Raw genomic sequence first — 20,506 nt, forward strand, 5'->3', positions numbered from 1 at the left:
AGTGCTCAGGGGACTTACAGGCTACTGTAAGTAGAACCGATGCACGGAAAATATGAAATCAGCCCAGCTGGTGTGGCTCAGTGGTTGAGCATCAGCCTATGAACCAGGAGGTCAGGGTTTAATTCCCAATCAGGGCACATGCCCTGGTTGCTGGCTCGATCCACAGTGTGGGGCGTGCAGGAGGCAGCTGATCAATGATTTTCTCATCATTCATGTTTCTCTCTCCCTCTTTCTTCCTCTCTGAAATAAAAATATATTAAAAAAATATGAAATCATAACATTTTGATAAAAGTATGAATGCTTTAATCAAAAGTAAAGGATATGAAGAAAGAATTCTATTAAACTTATGAAAAAATATTTAACTAATGTGTAGTAAAAGAAATACAAATTAAAATAACAGTGATCTAAGTTTTTGTCTACTAAATTTTTAAATATTAAAAGGAATGATACTACAGGTGTTGGCTAGGTTGTAGTGAAATGGACGCTCATAAACTGCTGGTAGCTATTTACACTGGTGTGGCCTTTCAGGAAGATAGTAAAATAATGTCTAATAAGAGCTTTAAAAGTTTCTAAGCAAAAAATATTCATACCCCTTGATGCAGAATAATAAATGTGCAAACATTTAGTTCTAAGGTGTTCATCATGACATTATTTATGATGAGAAAAAAATTAGGAACAACTTACATGACCAAAATAGGTGATTGGTTAAGTAAATTTTGGCCATCTCTAGGACAAATTAGTGTATAGTCATTTAAAACCACAGTGGAAAATATTAATATGAACATATTTCCAATATATGATGGAAGAAAGCAGGCCAGGATCACTATGTCCAGTTTGATAATATACTTTTTAAAAGCGTTAGTGATGTATAATTTACATACTATAAAATTATTTTACTACTTTTGTAAAGAATATATATGTGTATGAATAAGTGGGTAGGAAAAAGATTGGTTAGACACACATCAATATATTAAAAGTACTTTTCTTTGGGTGATGGAATAATGAAAAATTGAATTCTTTCTGGTTTTCCAAGGTTTTTTGTTGGCATGTAAGTATTTTTGCACTAAAAGGAATTTTATAAAAAGTCCCTGTAGAGCACTCCTTTGCATCTGGGTTACTATTTCTTACCCCTGTCATTCCAGGGCAGGAAGAGAACATAATGTGAGGAAGCGCTTGAATTTATGTCCAGTGGTGCGGCTGGTGCTTGCAGGGACCTGAACTCTTCCACTGTCCACACAGTCGGAGAGTAAACCAAGGCTCCCTGGTCCCTGGTCGGGCTTCATCCTATTGTCCAGACGCATTGGCTTTGGCTCTTTAATCCTCTGGGGTGAAGAGTGCCCCGGTGAGCAGTTAGCCCTCAGCTGAGGTGGGAGCACGTGTGGTACCAGGCCGTGGTTCAGGCTCCGGCGATGCTGTGCTGTGGTTTTGAATTCAGTCCAGGTTCCAATTATGTTGGCTCTCGATAGATTCCCGTCAACAATGACTTCACCAGCTCTTCCTTTCCTGCTCGGCTTTACTTGGAGGCTATGCAAGGAGAATTGTTAACATGGGAATAAACAGAACAGGGACCAGGCTCCTCATGCTTTTGCTTCTGGGTTGAGCTCCAATCCAGTAGCCGGTATCTTCCGTACGTCCATGCAAATCCTGAGCAGGGCATTTAAGAGCCAGAGCCATTCCTGTACAAGGGTGGCTGGCGAGTCCTGTGTACATGTTAGTTCTTTCCCCCCCTACCCCCCCCCAAAAAAAAGCTCAAAAGACTTTTTTATTATTCATCTACTAATTCTATTACATTTATTTATTCAATTTTATTAAGATTTAAGCAATATCAGAATAGAAAAATTTATATCTGTCTATGGGAAAACAGTAGGTATCCAGAGTGGCACCAACACTCCTAGCATCTCTTATTGTGCACAGCCATAGTATCGAGAAATTTCCATTTCTTTTTCCCCCTCAATGAGGTATTGCACTTTCCCCAAAGAGCTGTATTTGGCAGCATTCTCCCACTCTAGTTGAGCCTTCCTCTTCTCAGCCTTTCCCTCTGGCCTCTGCTCGTTTGTGATGGCATTGACATTACTGGCCCAGAAACACTGGGTTTCCTCCATGGAATTTGTTGACAGGCAACATCTTTGAGTAGATACTGGTTTTGAGGCTTGGGCGGGGTCCGGGGCTCATTCACAGCAGTGCAAACTGGCTCCCGCTGGAAAGAAGTGCAAGTTGATGTTTTGTAGGGCACAGGCCTAAAAGCGTCAGGCTGAGGGACTCTGTGGGCCGGGCAGGGTTGGTCCAAGCTGGTTGGGCTGGGTTGGTCAAAATAGGCTGAGGTGGTCTGGCAGGACCTGTCAAAGATGCAGGAGTTGGCGGATGAATTGACTGCAGTAGGTGGAGCTGACAGAACCAGGCTGGGCAGGGTTAGCCCCCGCAGGCCACGTGAACTAGGCGCTCTTTGTTATAGGATTGGTGTGTGTCCATAGACGATGTCCTGAAATCTAGTAGGTAAACATCATCTCTTCTATTTCAGTCCATGTTTCCACAGAAGGGTTATTGTCATCGGGTCATAGGGTTTGTTTATCTACTTCAGTAGGAATGGAAACACGACCCTGTTTCATTTATTTGTTCCTTGTTCTTCCTGTTGTTGATAATGACCTTGGGGCTTTGGCTGGAACAGTTTTGACATAGTTCTACACATTATGGATGTCAGTACATATGTTTCTGTCAGTCTCTAATTAGGAAGCTGCAAGTCCTTGAGTTTATCACCGGATTCCCTTCCCAACAAGGAACCATCAGGAAGGAAAACGAGCGAGACAGTCTTTGCACGGGAAAGCATGTGGGGTGACTTATTTTTGTGTGATATTCCACACAGCCCTGTAACCTCTTGCTTTTGGCAGGCCTGCACCGAATCTGTGGGCTGGTAGTCCCGGGCAACCAAAAGCCGAGACAAACAGAGGAAGTGTCATTGCTCACGTGTTTCCCAGCTGCCTTGTGTTGGCCCTGCACAGCCGGCTGCTGCCCCCTTTCCAGGCGGAGCTTGCAGAGCTGAGTCTGACCTGGCCCCATGTGGAGTCCCGTTCGGTTGTTCCCTGTCGCTCATTACTTTCCTGTGGTCCTTCTGTACGTGGTTCAATCTGAACTTGATGATATGGCAGACTCCATTTCCTTAAAGCAGCTTGCAGCCACAGGAGGTCACCTCCTTCACTCCCATTGCACTCACAGGCACACACACGTGCACACATGCATATACACACATGCACAGGCACACACATGTGCCTGCATATACATGTACACACATACATGTACACACACACACTCTCCAGTCAGCCTCCTAACCACTGAGCCACACTGGCCAGGTGGGCACTTCCTCTTAAGTGAATATACATAGAACTGAGACACAGTGCAGAGTCTCTCTCTCTACGCCTGGGGCCCAGGGGCCTGGGCTCTCTACACGTCGGTCCTGCCTTGCCTACATCTTGTCCACCTAACAAGGTAGCCTTGGTAGGAGTCATCTTAAGGCTCCAGTGGACAAAGCTGGGAGAAGGCTGATGAGCGGAGTTAGAACTGAAATGTTGGATGTAGCCATTTAATTATGTTTCTGCTCAATCGTCAGTAGCTTCTTTGTATAGCTGTGGATCTGATGTCTCGGGGCTTACTCAGTCCCCTATTTGGTCTTGGAAGGTGGCCATTTATCTGAAACAGAGATAGCCTAGTCCAGTGAAAGGGCTTTGTTTTTTGTGTGTGTGTGTTTTTAAATACATTTTTATTGATTTCAGAGAGGAAGGGAGAGGGAGAGAGAGAGAGAGATGGAAACATCAATGATGAGAGAGAATCATTGATCGGCTGCCTCCTGCACCACACTGGGAATCGAGCCCACAACCCTGTTATGTGCCCATACCTGGAACTGAACCGTGACCTCCTAGTTTATAGGTTGACGCTCAACCACTGAGCTATGCTGGCCGGGCAGGGCTTTGTTTTCTAACCCCTTAAATAGTAAGCAAATAAAATAAAAATAGCAGCAGTGGCCGGGGTGACATCCCAGTGCGTTGCTGGGAGCAGCATGAAGTGGTGACACTTGGATACAACGTGATCATCTGTATTAAGAGCCATAGCTCATCCGGGAATCCCATTCTAGGATCTGTTCCAAAGAAATCCAGTTAAAACGGGGGAAATTATTTGTGTGATGATATTCATAAGAACATTTTGTATAACAGAGGAAAATAGGAAGTAGCCTATAGGTTCAACGTCGGGTAATGGTTAAGAAAGGTATAATAGATTTCCCTAAGAATATCTTATATAAAAATTGAATTATGAAGACTCTAAGACAACGTGGTCTTAACAAAAAAGCCACAATTAAAAGTGAGTATGTCCTGTGATTACACCCATATAAAAATATGCACATGATAAATATGGAAGATTAATAGTTATTGGTAGGATGACAGGATTATAGATAATATTAGCTAAGATTTGGAAACAGCCCAAGTGCCCATCAGCAGAAGAGTGGATGAAAATGCTGCGGTACATCTACACAATGGAATACTATGCAGCTGTAAAACAGAAAGAACTCTTGTCATTTGCAACAGCATGGATGGGCCTGGAGAGCATTATGCTAAACAAAATAAGCCAGTCAGAGAAAGATAGGTATCACATGATCTCACTCACATGTGGAATCTAATGAAAAAAATAAACTGAAGAACAAAATAGATCCAGAGACAGAGAATCATGAAACAGACTGTCGAACCTCAGAGGGAAGGCAGGATAGGGTGGGCGGAGGGAGGGGATCAGCCAAAGAACTTGTAGGCATATATGCAGAAGCCATGGACACAGACAATGGAGTGGTGAGGGCCTGGGCGGGGGTCTGGGGTGGGCTAGAGGAGGTCAATGGGGGGGGGGGGAAGGGGACATATGTAATACTTTTACCAATAAAGATTTAAAAAATAATAATAAAAGTAAATAGTACAGATTTGGGATTCAGACCTTGGATTAATTCTGATAATGCCACATCTCATTCTGTGTCTTTTTGCAACTCTTGAAACTTGCCTGGGAATCAGATTCCTCATCAGCAAAAAGACAGAGCAGTTTTTAGGGTCCCTGGGTGTGAACCTGACTCTAGCCCAGTGATGGCGAACCTATGACACTCATTTTTTTGGTTGATTTTACTTTGTTAAATGGCATTTAAATATATAAAATAAATATCAAAAATATAAGTCTTTGTTTTACTATGGTTGCAAATATCAAAAAATTTCTATATGTGACACAGCACCAGAGTTAAGTTAGGGTTTTTCAAAATGCTGACATGCCGAGCTCAAAAGGTTCACCATCACTGTTCTAGCCACTAAACCACCTCTTCAAGTAGAGTCTGCCAGGCTTGCTTCTATCAGTAAGTACGACTCATGTGCAGTTAGCACATCATTGTGCACAGACAGTTGAAGTCCTTTAAGCACGTCCGGTGCTTTAACAGTGCTCCTGCCACTGGCGGTGTGATGGAACCTCTCCTGAGGGTGTCCATGCCCATCCATCCTCAGTAGAGTGGAGAGCCAGTACTAGGTCCTGCCTGGGAGGCTGATTTTCATGTAAAGCTGGTTCTGGCGAAGTGGGTCAATTTGGGCCCTCCTTCCCCATGCCCTCCCTCCCCAGATCCACCCTCCCCATGCCCTCCCTCCCCAGATCCACCCTCCCCATGCCCTCCCTCCCCATGCCCACCCTTGACTGGTGGGCCCCTTCCTGTGAAGGTCGACCCCACGCTGCTTACAGATGGGCTCTGCTCTTCCGGTCCCTCCACGGCTGTTTTTGATGAGTCAAGGGGAGGATTTCTTTCTGCTCGGTGTTTGGTTTGTCACTCTTAGGATTTACACATTATAAACGACCCTTCATCACCACACACAGATTTCATTAGCCTGGCCTTTGATCTTGCATGCAAGCCGGCCATGTGCAAGCTTCCCCAAGCCTCAAAGAAAAGGGTTTTATGAGCTGCTGACATTTTGACAAGCTCTGTATCTGGTGCCCCAAATTAACTTTCACTGACTCTCATTGGCTATTCCTCCTCTGTCCATTGGGTAAGTTCATTAGCTGTTCACTTAAGTGATCCTGCATATGTTTCTGAGGATAGGAAAAGGCTTAGGTGTGGAAGGTTGAGGGTAGTCAAGAAGGTGGTGGTTAGGAAAGGCTATAAACAAAGCAGGTTTGGTTCAGCTGTTGGTGAGTGTGTGCACGACTTCAGGTGAGTCTCGGGGCCCCGGTTTCCTCATCTGTGACAGGAGCATTGCGAACCCATCCTGGCTACCTAGTTTAAGCAGCAAATGAGATAAGGCACGTGATAGGCCTTTATGACCCCCTAAAAAGCTATACCGATGTGAGGTTGATATTGTTGCTATCTGTTGCTATCAAATAAATGCAAACAGTGGTGTGAAATTATAACATGGTTCAATCAATCATTCCATTCTGATTGAAAAATACTTCTGGGTGGGTGGATATATTTGCCTAAAGGGGGAGCTCTGGTTATGCCTGTACTAAATTGTGAAAATGGAATGAAGAGCTGAAGATGGCTTTCCAAGGTCACCTTCAGATCAGAAATAGCACTGGGTTCGAAGTCTTCTCTCTGCTCGTCCCCACCTGTCCTTCCCCACCCTCAGTCTCTGGCCCTGGCTTCTGGAACCCCAGAGTCTTCTGCCAGCAACAAATGGGGAACCTCGTTCCAGCAGGCCCAGGGAGTCGGGTGGGCAGGGCGTGGACTGCAGGTGTGGGCAGCCCCAGGTGCCCGGGCCCAGCTTCTGGATGGGCAGCTTCCTCATGCGGCAGGAGCCAACCCTGACGGTGCTGCAGCCTGTGGGTCCCACCTGCTTCCAGCTGCTTATTCACAGAGATTTGCCTGAGATTGAAGAGGGCTCCAGCCCCCAAACCCAGCAGCTGGTGAGTGTTGAGCCCGAGACGCATTGAGGAAGAGTGCGGGAAGCAGAGAGGAATGGGGAAGAGATTAGGAGGGAAGAGAGAGGATGTGGCTGGAGGAATGAGAGAAGGTGAGGCAAGAGCAGGCAGAAAGGAGCCCCAGCTGGGCCAGCCATAGGAGGACCTGCTGTTCCACGGTTCAGATCCCCAGCTCAGCACCTTTTGAGTAAATGTCAGAACTGTGAGTGGAAGCTAAGGAGGTTGGACAGAGCGCCAGGGGACACCAGCATTGAAAATGGGGGTGGTTGTCGCGGGGAGAGAAGCCAGGGAGCACTCAGAGAGGTGGGGCAGACTTCAGAGGCTGTGTGGACGGGAGAGGCCGTGATGCGGCGGGGTCACCTGTGGCTGTGGAAGGTGGTCGGGGGTGCGGACAGGGATGGGATGAACCAGGAGCACGTTATGGGGCAAGGCTGCAGTAGGCCAAGAGGCAATGGGAGCCCTAGCTGGTTTGGCTCAGTGGATAGAGCCTCGGCCTGTGGACTGAAGGGTCTCCGGTTCGATTCCAGTCAAGGGCGCGTGCTTGGGTTGCGGGCTCAATCCCCAATAGGGGGCGTGCAGGAGGCAGCCGATCAATGATTCTCTCTCATCATTGATGTTTCTATCTCTCTCTCCTTCTCCCTTCCTCTCTGAAATCAATAAAAAAAAAATTAAAGAGGCAAATGAGAGGCAAGAACTTGGGGCATTGACAGCATTCAGCTCCTCCTAGGCCTTGGGAGGAAGGGTCGGCTGGGAAGAGGGCAGAGCCCAAGGACCAAGCAGAATCACTTCCTATGTTACCTTTTAATGTATTTTCCCCAACTAGATTTTAAATATTTTAAGGGCACGGCTTATATCTTTTATTCTTTGTTTCCTCCAAAGCTGGCTGCTCATCAGACCACCTAAGCGTTTGTTTGTTTGTTTGGTTTATACACATTTTACTGGGCCTTGCCTCAGCCCTATTCCTGCCAGATTCTGGCTTAATGATTCCAGCAGCGATTGCTGGAGGCGGAACAGTTGCTTTCGGCTCTACTTGGTTTACATGAATATATCGTTTGTCTTAAAAGCAAGATTACATTAGAGAACGTTTGGGAAGGAGAAATAAGCGATTACTCAAGTGCCTCCAGGTTTGAGCAGTTAGAAGCACGTGTTGCTATGCCTGGACAATTAGGCTAATTGCACGGTTTTCCTCTCTGTTTATTGAATTGTTGAACCACTTGCTGTAATTATAAACAGTAAAGGGATGAAGCTGCATTTCGCTACTCAGCGCCCCTCCCCGTCTCTAGAGCAGGTGGTAAGAGAAGGGGCTCTGCAGCCACAGCCCACCTCTGCCCCAGCGGTGGCACCGGCTAAGGACACATTAGGGACCACCTTCCACAGTTCCCCCAGGGCCTGCCTTGGCCGAGGCACGGGTGGCGGGAATGTTGCACAGCTTCTGTCTGTCGGGCTCTCTGCCGGGTGTGCTTTAAGTAACGTGAGCAGGTTACTTAATCTCACATCCCTCAGCTGCTTCAACTGAAAACTGGGGCCAACCCGGCTCTGACATCAGGAGACGGGTCTAAAGATGAAAGGAGATAAACCATGGGAGATGCACGGAAAAGCACCAGACACATAGAAGTGTTCGATACATGTTAATTATTTTGAGGATCATTCCCATCTTGGAAGTACATGAATTACCTTTAGGTTAAAGTTGGCCACTCTTTCTTCGGCTAGTGTTACCCTAAGGCAGCCGGGCCCCTCGCCAGCATTTGGTTGGACTGGCTTCCCTCTCCCATCCCCCCATTGATTTCTAGAGAGAATGGAAGGGAGGGATGAGGAGAGAAAGGAGAGACAGAGACAGACATCTATAGGTTGAGCAGGTGGGGGTTTTAAGCCGGCCACAGTGAGTCTGGATGGATGGCTGTGCTCCCAGGGCTTCGCCGGGCGCCATGAACAGTCAGTCATGCTGTAGATGAGGAAATCAGGCACAAACGTTCCGGATAGTCCAGCTCTTTGGAAAGCGCTCCTCTGTGCTGTGGGAGAAGCAATATACAGTCGACTCTGAACAACACAGAGGTTAGGGGTGCTGACCCCCCTTGTAGTAAAAAAATCCAAGGATAACTTTGGACTCCCCCAGAACTTAACTACTAATAACCTAATGTTGATTGGAAGTAACATAAACAGTTGATTAACACACATTTTGCATATTATATGCATTATATAATGTAATTCTTACAGTGAAACTAAAGAAAAGAAAATGTTAAGATGATCATAAGGAAGAGAAAATACTTTGTGTTCAATGAAAAAATCCACATATAAGTGGACCTGCGCAGTTCAAACCCGCGTTGCTCAAGGGTCAGCTGTGTTTGCGCCAGGCAGGAGCGATCCCCGCCAGCGTGTGCTGTAGAGGCACCTGGATGCTTCCTTCATGCAGGTGCATGCATGGCGGCTCCCGCATAAAGGGTGTGACTGTGTCTTCCTGCTGGTGTGTGTTGAACACATCCTGTAGCAGGCATTCTTCTAAGTAGCTCCCGTACTAACTCATTTCACCTCGCTGGAATCCTGTGGGCGAGCTACTAGTATTAGCCCCCTTTTACAGATGAGGAATCTGAAGGCCACTGAGGTTGAACATCTTGTCCAAAGCCACACAGTGAGTAAGTGGCAGAACTGGCCAGACACTCGCACATCTGAACCCACCTCTCCTGCAGGTTCTCTGCATATTCCCAGGGACAGGTGCTTTCTGTTCCTTTCCTGCCTTTTTCCAGAACAAAACCATGTTATCCCAACTGGCAGGCTGGGCTCCCCAGGGCTCTTATCTCGCACCAACAAAGCCCTTCCCTGTTGAATGGGTCACCGGCATTTTGCTGAATAGATGCCAGCGTGGGAGGGCCACAGATAAGCCAGCGGTGGTGTGTGTTGCCATCTCCTTGATGGTTTGCTCTGAATTCAGATCTGTTCATTTATCTAAGATGAAAGGGGAGAGGCTGCTGGTAAGTGGGGGACTACAGAATGAGGCAGTGATGATTCTGGAACGGGAGACAGGACATGGGCGCTTCTGACGGAGTGAATGCCCAGGGAGCGAGGGAGGTGTGTGTGCTGACTTACAGGAGTTCCTAGAACAGCCCTGTGTGTGACTGTGTGAGGCTTCCCCTTCTTTCCCGCCCCACATACTTAACCCCACAGCAGACGTTCCCACAGAATGTGGTTCCCACTCAGCCACTGCAATTCCACAACAGGGACAGTGGTGATGACTTTTTAGCATCTATGTTTTAAGTAAAAAGGGCCCCTTGAGAGCTGACCAGATATACCAACTGCTTTGCTGGCCTTTTAAAAACTTAGGGTCTTGTCGACCTCCTGGTAGTGATATTGTTCTAAAGTCGGGCAGGATGTTACCCCTGGGGGACCCTGGGTACAGGGTCTGAGGAGCTCACTGTATCATTTCCTACAACTGCATGCATATCTACAATTACCTCAAAACAAAAGTTGTAAGAAGCCAGGGTTCTTTAAATGCCACAAATTCCAGGGGAGCAGCCTGTTTGCTCCGTGTCTAACACCTTGCAATATCCAGTAAACAGAAAATAGGATTCCAGAACCACTCAAGGCAATAGAAAGGAATGAAATGCTGACACACGCTACAACATGGACAGATCTTGAAAACATGATGCTAAGTGAGGGGAGCCAGACACAAAAGACCACATCTTGTATGATTCCATTTGTATGAAATTTCCTGAACAGGCAAATCTATAGTCAGAAAGCAAATCAGTGGTTGCCTGCAGCCGAGACTGGCAGGGCCAGGAGGGCCCAGAGAGGACTGCTCATGGGTCGGCACTTCCTCTTTGGGTAATTCCCCTTTTGTGGGTGATGCTCTACAAATAGATGGTGGTGGTGGTTGCACAACTCTGTGACTAGACTGAACACCGTTGAATGGTTCCGTGTAAATGGGTGAATTGTATAGTGTGGGAGTTATATCTCAATAAAGCTGTTAGAAATTTAGGGTCTTTTGACAGTTTTAAGAGAAGTAATCACAGTCCTTTGGAAATAGCTGGTGTCTTCTAGATAAAAGCACTTCTGCACACTGGTTGTCACGCCTGAATTCAGGCCACGGTCCTGGGGCAGGTTGATGGCTCCCTCATAAACCTGATTCGGGCTTGCTGCCGACACCTCAGTGGCGTTTCCCATTGCTCACCCGGGGCATGAAAACGGTGGCAGCCGTTTGCCAGGTGCTTTTACCTCTTGCCGCCCTGCACACCAGGTGGCTCATGCCCGTGCTTTATATACGAAGAAATAGAGTTCCCAGAGACGATGTGTGCAGCAGGAGAGTGCTGCAGCAAGAACCCGAATTGAACTCGGGCCCATTGAACCCAAGTCTGTGTTCTGTTCACTGCTGGGGGCTGGGTGGGGGGTGGGGGGAGGAGGCTGGGCTGGCGAGCTTTCCCTCGCGTCTTACAGGAGTGGGAGGAGTCAGCTGCAAGGCAGAAGCCGTGCTCATAGGGACAGATAGCCTAGAAGTCACCCGAGGGAAGGCAATGGGGATCTGCTCCCTCCGGCAGTGAGCATGACCTTCCGCCCCGTTCCCGGGCCAGCTCTTCCCAGGAGAGCTTCTACGGAAGGATGACTGTGGGAAAACATGTGGGAGCTTTTCGTGGACACGTTTCTTGAGTGTCATGAGCTCCCGGAGGAAATGTGTTTGTTCCCCTGAAGCCCTCAGCTTTATCTGTCCTGAGTTTTCAGGGGTTCACAACTACTGGGGTGTTTGTGGACACGGCGGGAAGCCACAGTATGACAGCCAGGGAACCGCGCTGTGTTTGTAAGGGATAATGCTGCTGTGTGCAGTAAAACGGGCACAAGTGAATAGAGGTGCAGGAGAAGTAAATGGGAAACCACCTCCCCTTAGTGATGTTCAGGTGGTTGGAGGCGGACTCGTTAGCTCCCAGGGAGCTTATTAAAAATGCACATTCTCAGGTCCCAGCCCAGACCCACAGAACCTGAAACCCTGGGGTGATGGCCAGGGACCTGTGCTTTAATAAGCTCTCGAGGTAACTTTCATATACCCTGGAGTTTGAGGATGTTCTTACACACTCTTGAGGTTGAACAGGAAAATCCGGATGTGTTCCCAGGAGAACACTTCCTTCTGTGTTTGACCTGGTCTTGCAGGGTTGGGGGAACAGTCCTTCATTTGCTGAAAACATTTGTTGAGCACTTACTGTATCCAAGCACGTATTCCCTGCTGTGATGCGTGTGGAACCTCGTGAGGGCAGTGAGATAGTAAATTATGGAAACTGCCTGCAAATGGGATGCGGCCCTGGGATGGTGACATTTAGCCCCATGAAGAGGAGGAGATGCCTGACTAAAGAGCAACAGAATGGATTTCCGGAGAGAGTACTGATTGCGCAAAGGCCTGGAGCTTGGGAGGGGTTGAACTGGTCAGGGGCTAAAAAACAGCTGGGGTGGCCTGATGGTGGAGAGCCGGGGGCAGGTGGCAGACAGAAGGGAGGGATGGGGGTGGGGGGATGAGCCAGGACTGGATGCACAGGGCCCAGGGAAGAGCTTGAATGTTTACTCTGAAGATGGTGGCCAGTTTCTGAAGGATTTAATCAGGGAATGATAGGACCTGAGGAAAGGTTTAGGAGCCTTCTGGCTGCTTAGGAAGAGTGATTTGGAGGAAGGATAGAGATCAAGCCAGGGGTGTGGGGCGTGACTAGGGAGATTCTGTCCAAACTGCTCTCCGCCCTCCTTCCCAAGCAGGGAAACACAAGAACAGGTACTGGAATTGTTTTGTCAGGGTTTCTGTTAGCATTTTACAGATGGAACGATTGTATTAGAAGTGCACACATCCTCATTGCTTTCATTAGATATCATTGTATTACAGTCCCAGCTATGTATGTACCCATTTAATTGCATATACTACTACTTATAAAAAGTAAATATTGTCAAAAGAAAATTCAGCTTAGATGCCCACATTTTTTTATAGTTCTTTATGGTTGAAAGTATTACCTTTGTCCCCCTTTTCCCACCATTGACCCCTCCAGCCCGCCCCCGCCCCAGGCTGCCCACATTTTGAGACATACAGAGCCAAGCTCAGTTGATTCCAATTTAGCAGCATCTGCAAGATTTGATCCATTTCAGAAATCTGAGCTCACTAGCATTGCTTGGGCTGGCATTTTCTTAGCTGAGAACTGCTTACCTGGGTGTAGAAAATCTGATATTTTATTTAGAAGAATGATTCATTGCTTAAGGGCGTCAAGAGTCCTGGGCTTTATCTTCTTTGCTGCACAAGTTTGATTTGACCTTGGACAAGTCATTTCATTTTGAAATTTAGTGTGTCTGTGTGGAAGATGAGGAATAATAGATCTGGTAAACTTCCTGTTGCCGTGTTAACTGGGTGAAAGCTCTCCAACACCTAGGAAACACAACATGTGCAAGGGCCCCATGGCAGAAGGGAGCGGCTGATATTTTAGGAAGTGAGAACAGCGTGGGAAGGGACGATGCTCCAAGACGATGTGGGGGAGGCAGTCATGGGCCGAGCTGGGGAGGAGCATGCAGACCTGATTGGGGACTTTAGTCTTTATCTGAAGAGCAAGAGCAGTGGTTCTCAACCTTCCTAATGCCACGACCCTTTAATACAGTTCCTCATGTTGTGGTGACCCCCAATTTCATTGTTTCAAATTGAACATAAAGCATAGTGATTAATCACAAAAACAATATGTAATTATATATGTGTTTTCCGATGGTCTTAGGTGACCCCTGTAAAAGGGTTGTTCGACCCCCAAAGGAGTCGCGACCCACAGATTGAGAACCGCTGAGCAAGAGGAAGCCATTGGCAGATTTAAATAGGGGAGTGACTTAAGGTTGATACGCTGTCTCAATTAATCTTCACAGCAAATGTGTATGGTACGCAATACCCCTATTTTAAACCCGCACAGAAACCTGGGGTAGTGGAGGTTAAGTAGCTTACCCAAAACCTCAGGTCAGCTTGACTCCAGAGTCCTCTGTCTCCATATCAGCCGAGCTCAATAATAATATAACAATGACCACAGTTTTAAAACACTTTGAACTCTTATGATGAAAGCTCTCCCTTAATTTACAAAGTGGTATTATGCTGCAGAAATACGAGCGGTGATGAGAGAGTGGATATGCTGGGGATCTTTTAAAAGGCTCTGTCTGTGTGGCTGGGGTCCAGCAACTTCAAGTGCCTGGCTGTCTGGTGGGGGCGTCTCACAAGCAGCTATTAACACAAGGAAGGGTTTGGCAGCTCGGGCTGGCCATTTGACACTGCCATTGTCCATAATGACTCATTGTCCAAGAAATGTGCCCAAGGTGTGTCCTTTCAGGGGCTTTGAGCTGGGAAATCAGATCTGGGCAGTTCATGCGTGGTTTCACTGGACTGACCATGCCATGCCAAGTTTCTGCTTTCTCCCTCTTGGGTAGTCAACTGGTTTAAGTGGGTTCTTAGAAGCTGATTGTAGAGATCACCATCTCGACTTTGAAACCAAGAAGGCTTGTTCAGGGTTGACATGGGAAAACAGCTGTTGGCCTGTGGCCCTGGAGGCTTTTGTTGATGATAAATATCTGTTCTTTTCTAGTTGACCATGTCGTGCCAGAGCCTGGGACAAGCCTGCTGGCTGCCTTCGACCAGTGGAGGGAATGGGCCGACAGCAAGTCCTGCTGTGACTACTCTCTGCACGTGGACATCACCGAGTGGCACAAGGGCATCCAAGAGGAGATGGAGGCCCTGGTGAAGGATCATGGTAGGTTGTGTTGACCCAGCACCCTCAGGTCATGAACTGGCACAGCCCTGCGGAGACAAGCTCTGTGAATGGTACTTAATAGATCCCTTTTGGGCCTCACCCCGTGCCTCTGAGGAGACAGGGCTTTGGCTGCAGCTCATGCTGATTGGAGGTGGCCAAACCCACGGCAGCCAAAGAAGTTTTCATTGATATGAGAACCTGATCCTTATTCCAGGGACCTGCTCTTATGTAACAACTGCTTGCATGTTATTGGTTTGAGGGAACCATGTGCCCAAGCCAGGTTGGGGAGTTGAGGCTATGAGAGTGATGAGCCAGTGAGGATTCTGGGCAGTCGCAGGAGAGTGCCTGGGACTGGGGTAGAGGACTAGAGCAGCTTCTTCCTGCAAATCCAGAAGAACCAGGACAGACTTGAGGGTGAGGTGGCCGTGGGACAACCTGAGGGGTCTGTTGATCCCTAAGACTATTTTGGGGAGCAGGATTCCAAGGATGGGGTTCTGAAAGATTTCCAGGGAGGCTGGAGGGATCTTGACTACCTCAATATGCCCCTGGGACCCTGTTATCCACAGGAAGCTTGGGGTTTTGGGTGGTGTTGCCAAATTATATAGTCTTATAGGGACCCCTTAAACTTGGCTGTAGACTAGATTCGACTCCTGGGTCACATGTAGACCTCATTGGATCTTAACTGTTGGGGAAGAACCTATTGCTTTCGGGTTTGGAGATTTCTAAGCTCCGAAGTTCCATGAGCTGTGAATAAAATGGCAGGAGGGAAACTGCTAGACATAGATATGGTAGATATCCAGAGATATGGTAGAAGAAGCTCGAAATGGAAATCTAGAATCTTGTGTTTATTGCTTTGCTCTTCCACAAATTAGCTGTGTGACCTTGGGCAAATCACTTAAATTTTCTGAATCTCAATAAAAAAAAAAAACTCTCACAGGAGGGTTTGTACTAGATACCCTAAGATTCTTTCTACTATGAAGGCCCAGCATAAAAGGAAGTAGCTAACCCTTGATCTTTCTCACTTTTGAGAATGCCAAGATTTAACTTTTGATACTTATAAATGAATCCAGTCTAACTCAACCAAGAGAGTTACCATAACAACTGTTGCCTGGCAACAGAGAAGGGCTGAGATGTCCTGAGCCTTGAATTTAGGCAGCTCACAGCACTGTCGCCAGCACCCCTGGGTTAAGCTCCAAGGCTATGAGGTTGTCAATACCGTTGTTTACCATCTGGGCAGGGATATCTGTTCTCGCACTAGGGAGGCAAGAACTCTAAAATACCAGGATGACAACTGCAACATATGCTTGTCACACTCACGGACCTTTTCTTAAAGTCAGCATGGAGGGCAGTCTGTTTACCACAGAAAAGACTTTTATTATAGATCTTCACCAATAAGGTCTTCTATTTCATTGCCTTGTTAAAGTCACAAAAGTTGGGAAAACTTATTAACTTAATTGCGGTAAAACACAGCATAACATAAAATTTACCACCTTCACCATGGTAAATGTACTGTTTGTGGCATTAAGTACATTTACATTGTTGAGCAACCATCCCCACTACCCTCCCCTGGAACTTTTCACCTTTCCAAATGGAAACTCTCTCCTCATTAAACAATAATTCCCCATTCTCCCTCCCCCCAGCCCTTGGCAACCCCCATTTTCTGCCATTCTACTTCCTGTCTCTATGAATTTGACATATCAGTGGAATCCTGCAGTATTTGTCTTTTTGTGACTGGCTTATTTCACTGAGCATAATACCCTCAGGGTTGATCCATGTTTGTGGCATGTGTCAGAATGTTACGGGAAAAGGGACCGGCCCAGACTGGGTCTGCCTCAGGCGCTGGTAGTGTGTGGGTTCTTGACTTTGTGCAAAAAAGATTTCACAACAGGACTCCAGGTGATTGTGAGAGTATGTTTATTAACTCTGGGGACAGTGAAACAAGGAAAGGTTTAGAATAGAAGAAGCAACAGGAGGGAGCCTGTGCGGGGCTGCTTCGATTCTCTAAAAATGTTACAGGAAAGAAATGAGCTGAGGTGGGGCTGCAATCAGCTCACTGCAGTCACAGAAAAGGGGGCCTTGGGGACAGGTTCAGGGGGTTAACCCGGGATGAGCTGCCACTGCCCATTGCTCCCCTGGTTGCAAATCTCTTGGGGACTCTTAGAGTTTAGGAGATGCACGCCTGTGGGGAGGTAGAGGAGGAAGGTACTCCCAGGGGGCGGGCTGGCTCCTTTGTTTTGAGGGTTTAGGGCAGATCTTAGGGGAAGATCTCAATAAAATATTCATCAGCTTTTCCAGGTGTGCTCTGTCCTGGCCTCCCCTGGTTGGCCAGTGCCAGGACAGGGGTCATTAGTCATTGCAGCTGGTCCTGGTGTCACCCACCTGGTTTTGCTGCTTTTCTGGGCCTGGAGCTGACATACAACTAAGACCTAGGTGTTGTCTTTAGAAAGTGACCTTCTGTGTCTGCTCGGAATTGCTCGGCCAGTTTGTTCAGCCGTGTGTCGTGTCCCCACTTTACTTGCCAAGGAGTTTTCCTAGCTTCTTACTATCCCGCTTGAGCCTGAGTAATAGTCCATGAGATGGCTGTGCCACATTGTGTTTATCCATTCATCTGTCAGGGGACACTCGGGTTGCTTCACTCGTTGGTATTGGAATAATGCTGTGTGTGTATGGGTGTACAAATGACAGCAACTTTTAGTTTTGGTAGAGTTTTAAACTTAGAGGAAAATTGTAAGAATACTAAAAAGAACTTCCCACCTTATTCCCAGGTTTACCAGTTGTTTATATTTTGCCTCATTTGCTTTATCATTCTCTCTGTGTCTCCATCTGTCTCTCTTTCTCTCTGCATGAGGCGGCGGGGGGGGGGGGGGGCAGGGGGGGGGGGGGCAAAAGTAGGTTTCCAGTTGTGAGTACAGCATACACAGAGTTAACAAGCTATTGTAATAATGTAATAATCATATCCTGTATGTCTTTTTCCATACCCACCACTGTGAACCTACTTTTGCCTACACTGTATATATACACATACACATAATATTGTAACTTTTTTATTCCCTTCCAGATTATTTGGATGGCCTGTTATAGTTATGCATTTTGTCTGTCTATTTTGTCTGTCCTCCAGGGGTAAATTCCTTCCTCGTGTACATGGCTTTCAAAGATCGCTTCCAGCTGACGGATTCCCAGGTAAGAAACGTGGGCTTTTCTGAGCAGTTCACTGGCATTCGGTACATTTGGCCACGGCTGTGGTCTTGAAAGCTGCCTCGAGTGTATGCACATCCCTTAGCTTCAGGGGAAATGGCTGGTGGATCAAGTCCTGGCTCTAACTTCACCTTTAGGGAGCTGTGAACCAGGACTGTGTTCTCCCCGGCTCTGCAGTCAGCACGCCGAGGGGCCGCGTGGCTGAGGGTGTGCGCAGAGCCTGGCGTCCCTCTGAGCTTCTTACTCCCAGTTCACATCCTGTTCCGTTACTCTGCCTCTGCTAATTACTGGAGGTTCCGCTCTGCCACACGCGGCCAGAAGCATGGCCTCCGGGTCTGCAAACACACCAGCTTGTAGAAGCCTGAGGAGATGGGTGCTGTTTCTGGCCCCTGTGGCCGTCAGGGACAGGGTTGTGCTGGTGAACAGGAAGCTGGAGGTCCCTGTCTCTGACCCCAACTCCCTCCTCAGATCTATGAAGTCCTGAGCGTGATCCGGGACATTGGTGCCATCGCCCAAGTCCACGCAGAGAACGGCGACATCATTGCGGAGGTACTGTGCCTTCCTCTCCGTCATTTCTTTCTGCATGAGCCCCATGGCCAGAGGCGGGCTTGAGAAGTGATGAGTTCTGTAGTTCAGCCCCAGGAGGAGAAGCAGGGGACCTGATGGAGCCATCCTGGGTGCTGTGCTCGTCTCACACAGCGCGTGCCATGGGCGCCTCGTGGTGTGTTCCGTAGGACGCACAGCCTGCTCCCTTTCCACAGACACGGGGATTCTCTCGGTGCTGGGATGCAGCTGTCTGTGTGGGGTGGCCCTGGACCCCCACGTGCAGACATTTTGCCCTTAGCATCCCAGGGAGCAGCTGCGTGCATTCGGGAGGCTGTGATTGGCTTGTCATAGCTCAGGCAGGACTGGGAATCGGGTAGTGTTGGCATGAGGGCCAGGTGGTCAGCAGCGCCATTTTTACGTCTTGCCTGAGTAACTGCCCAGGGTCCCTAGCAGTCAGAGCCACCTGCAGTCCCACACAGAGACACACACATGCACATGCACACACGGCAATCCCTGACAGCCTGGCTTTCTTTAAACATTGCAGGAGCAGCAGCGGATCCTGGACCTGGGCATCACGGGCCCTGAGGGACACGTGCTGAGCCGGCCTGAGGAGGTGAGCACCTGCTGAATGCAGTGGAGGTCCCGCGTGTCCCTGGGCTGCCAGAGCCGGCACACCTCCTGCCTGCAGAGCTGGGGCTTCTGCGAGGCTGTTTTGGTCATGGACGTCTCAGGTTACCCGTGTGTGTCCACTCAGGCAAAGTGCAGGGGGAGACTGAGCCGAGGCGTAGAGCAGTGTGGCTTTTTAGCCTGAAGACTCCTTTCTCCGCTTGGATTCTCCAGCCCTTTCTTGGGGGACACAAAGCTTTTAATCAGCGTCCTGCAGTCTGGGTTTCGTGGTTCAGATCTTGGGGCCTCTGGAATCTCACCAGTCACCAAGCATTAGTCACGGGGATCTAAAGCTCCTCTAAAGTATCGAGAAAGCCTAAAAAGAACTGTGTGTTTCCCATGGCAAGTCTGCCCAGGGTGACCAGCAGGTTGACCAGCAGGTTGGTAGGCCGAGTTTTTCAAAGTAGGGGCGGGGAATGAAGAGCAGGGGCCCCGCTGGCACCAAGGCTGAGAGTTGCTGACTTGGATGGTGAGGCTTGTAAGTTACCGGGAGAGGGGCGGGGGCACATCGTACCCCTATCCGATGCAGAACCGGTTTCTGTAAAGGTAGAGTGTGTGGCTTGTCAGTCCTTCTCAGGAGTTGGCTCCTGAATGAAAGCTTCAGGGTCAGGTGTTTGAGGACCTGGCTCTGAGCAAAGGGAGTTCTGGGGAGTCTCCTGGAAATGAACAGACTTCCTCTTTACTGGAGATTAGATGGGAAAGGGACGGGTGCAGAGAAAGGCAGATAAAATCAACAGGAAACTGGATATTGGCATAAATTTGGATTTTACCTCCAGAAACAGGTGGAGAGAAGCTTGACAAGAGGAGTATGAATGGGAGCAGGGCCCCCAAATCTCAGAACTTTAGAACTGGGGTGTTCCCGCTGAGTATGGGGAGTGTGCACGTGAGGGCCCGTGGGTGCCCCCCCCCCAGAATGAAAAGGGATTCTCAAGGGCTGGATCAAAGGTGCTGGTGTGCGTGGGGGGAGGCGGCACGGCACCCACAGCCTTTTTCTCTCAGGCGTGGGGAAGGAGTGAGGCTGGAAAGGCACAAAGGATGAAGGCAGAAAAGGTGAAGGTGGAAGCCACTTAGAATGTGAATGCTTCCACTTCCTTGTTTTGCCCTTCCTACTGCAAACTCACAGTCACACACAAAGACACACACATAGATACAGACACACACACAGATACACACACAGAGACACAGAATCACACACAGACAGGTGGAGACGGACATAGTCACAGACACACAGACGCACACACACCAGGACACCTTCAGCACTGAGGCCCTGAGGACATTTTCCTCCCCACATGAAGGCGGAAGCTGTTGGAATTTTCAGTGTAGTGTTCTCCTCCCCAGGCCGTGGGATAGAGGGCCTTTCCTAACCATCCAACCTGCCCAGGTGTGCTGAAAGCTGAAGGCGTGAGCTGGAGCTGTCACGAGGGCGAGGGAGGCTGCAGGTGACCTCTTGAGGCCCCTGCATT

At 48.4% G+C, this 20,506-nt stretch overlaps 1 protein-coding gene across 1 annotated transcript in view; it reads left to right on the top strand.

The window, feature by feature from the left end:
* LOC102433599 (dihydropyrimidinase-related protein 2) overlaps positions 1–20,506 on the top strand; it is a 66,794-nt gene that overhangs the window by 20,490 nt on the left and 25,798 nt on the right. Inside the window, exons 4-7 of the mRNA XM_006095029.3 lie at positions 14,472–14,636; positions 17,755–17,816; positions 18,300–18,380; positions 18,922–18,990. Of these exons, the coding sequence (XP_006095091.1) occupies positions 14,472–14,636; positions 17,755–17,816; positions 18,300–18,380; positions 18,922–18,990 (377 nt within the window). The remainder of the gene's footprint in view (positions 1–14,471; positions 14,637–17,754; positions 17,817–18,299; positions 18,381–18,921; positions 18,991–20,506) is intronic.

Source organism: Myotis lucifugus, unplaced genomic scaffold (genome assembly GCF_000147115.1).
Source record: "Myotis lucifugus unplaced genomic scaffold, Myoluc2.0 scaffold_148, whole genome shotgun sequence".
Lineage (NCBI taxonomy): Eukaryota > Metazoa > Chordata > Mammalia > Chiroptera > Vespertilionidae > Myotis > Myotis lucifugus.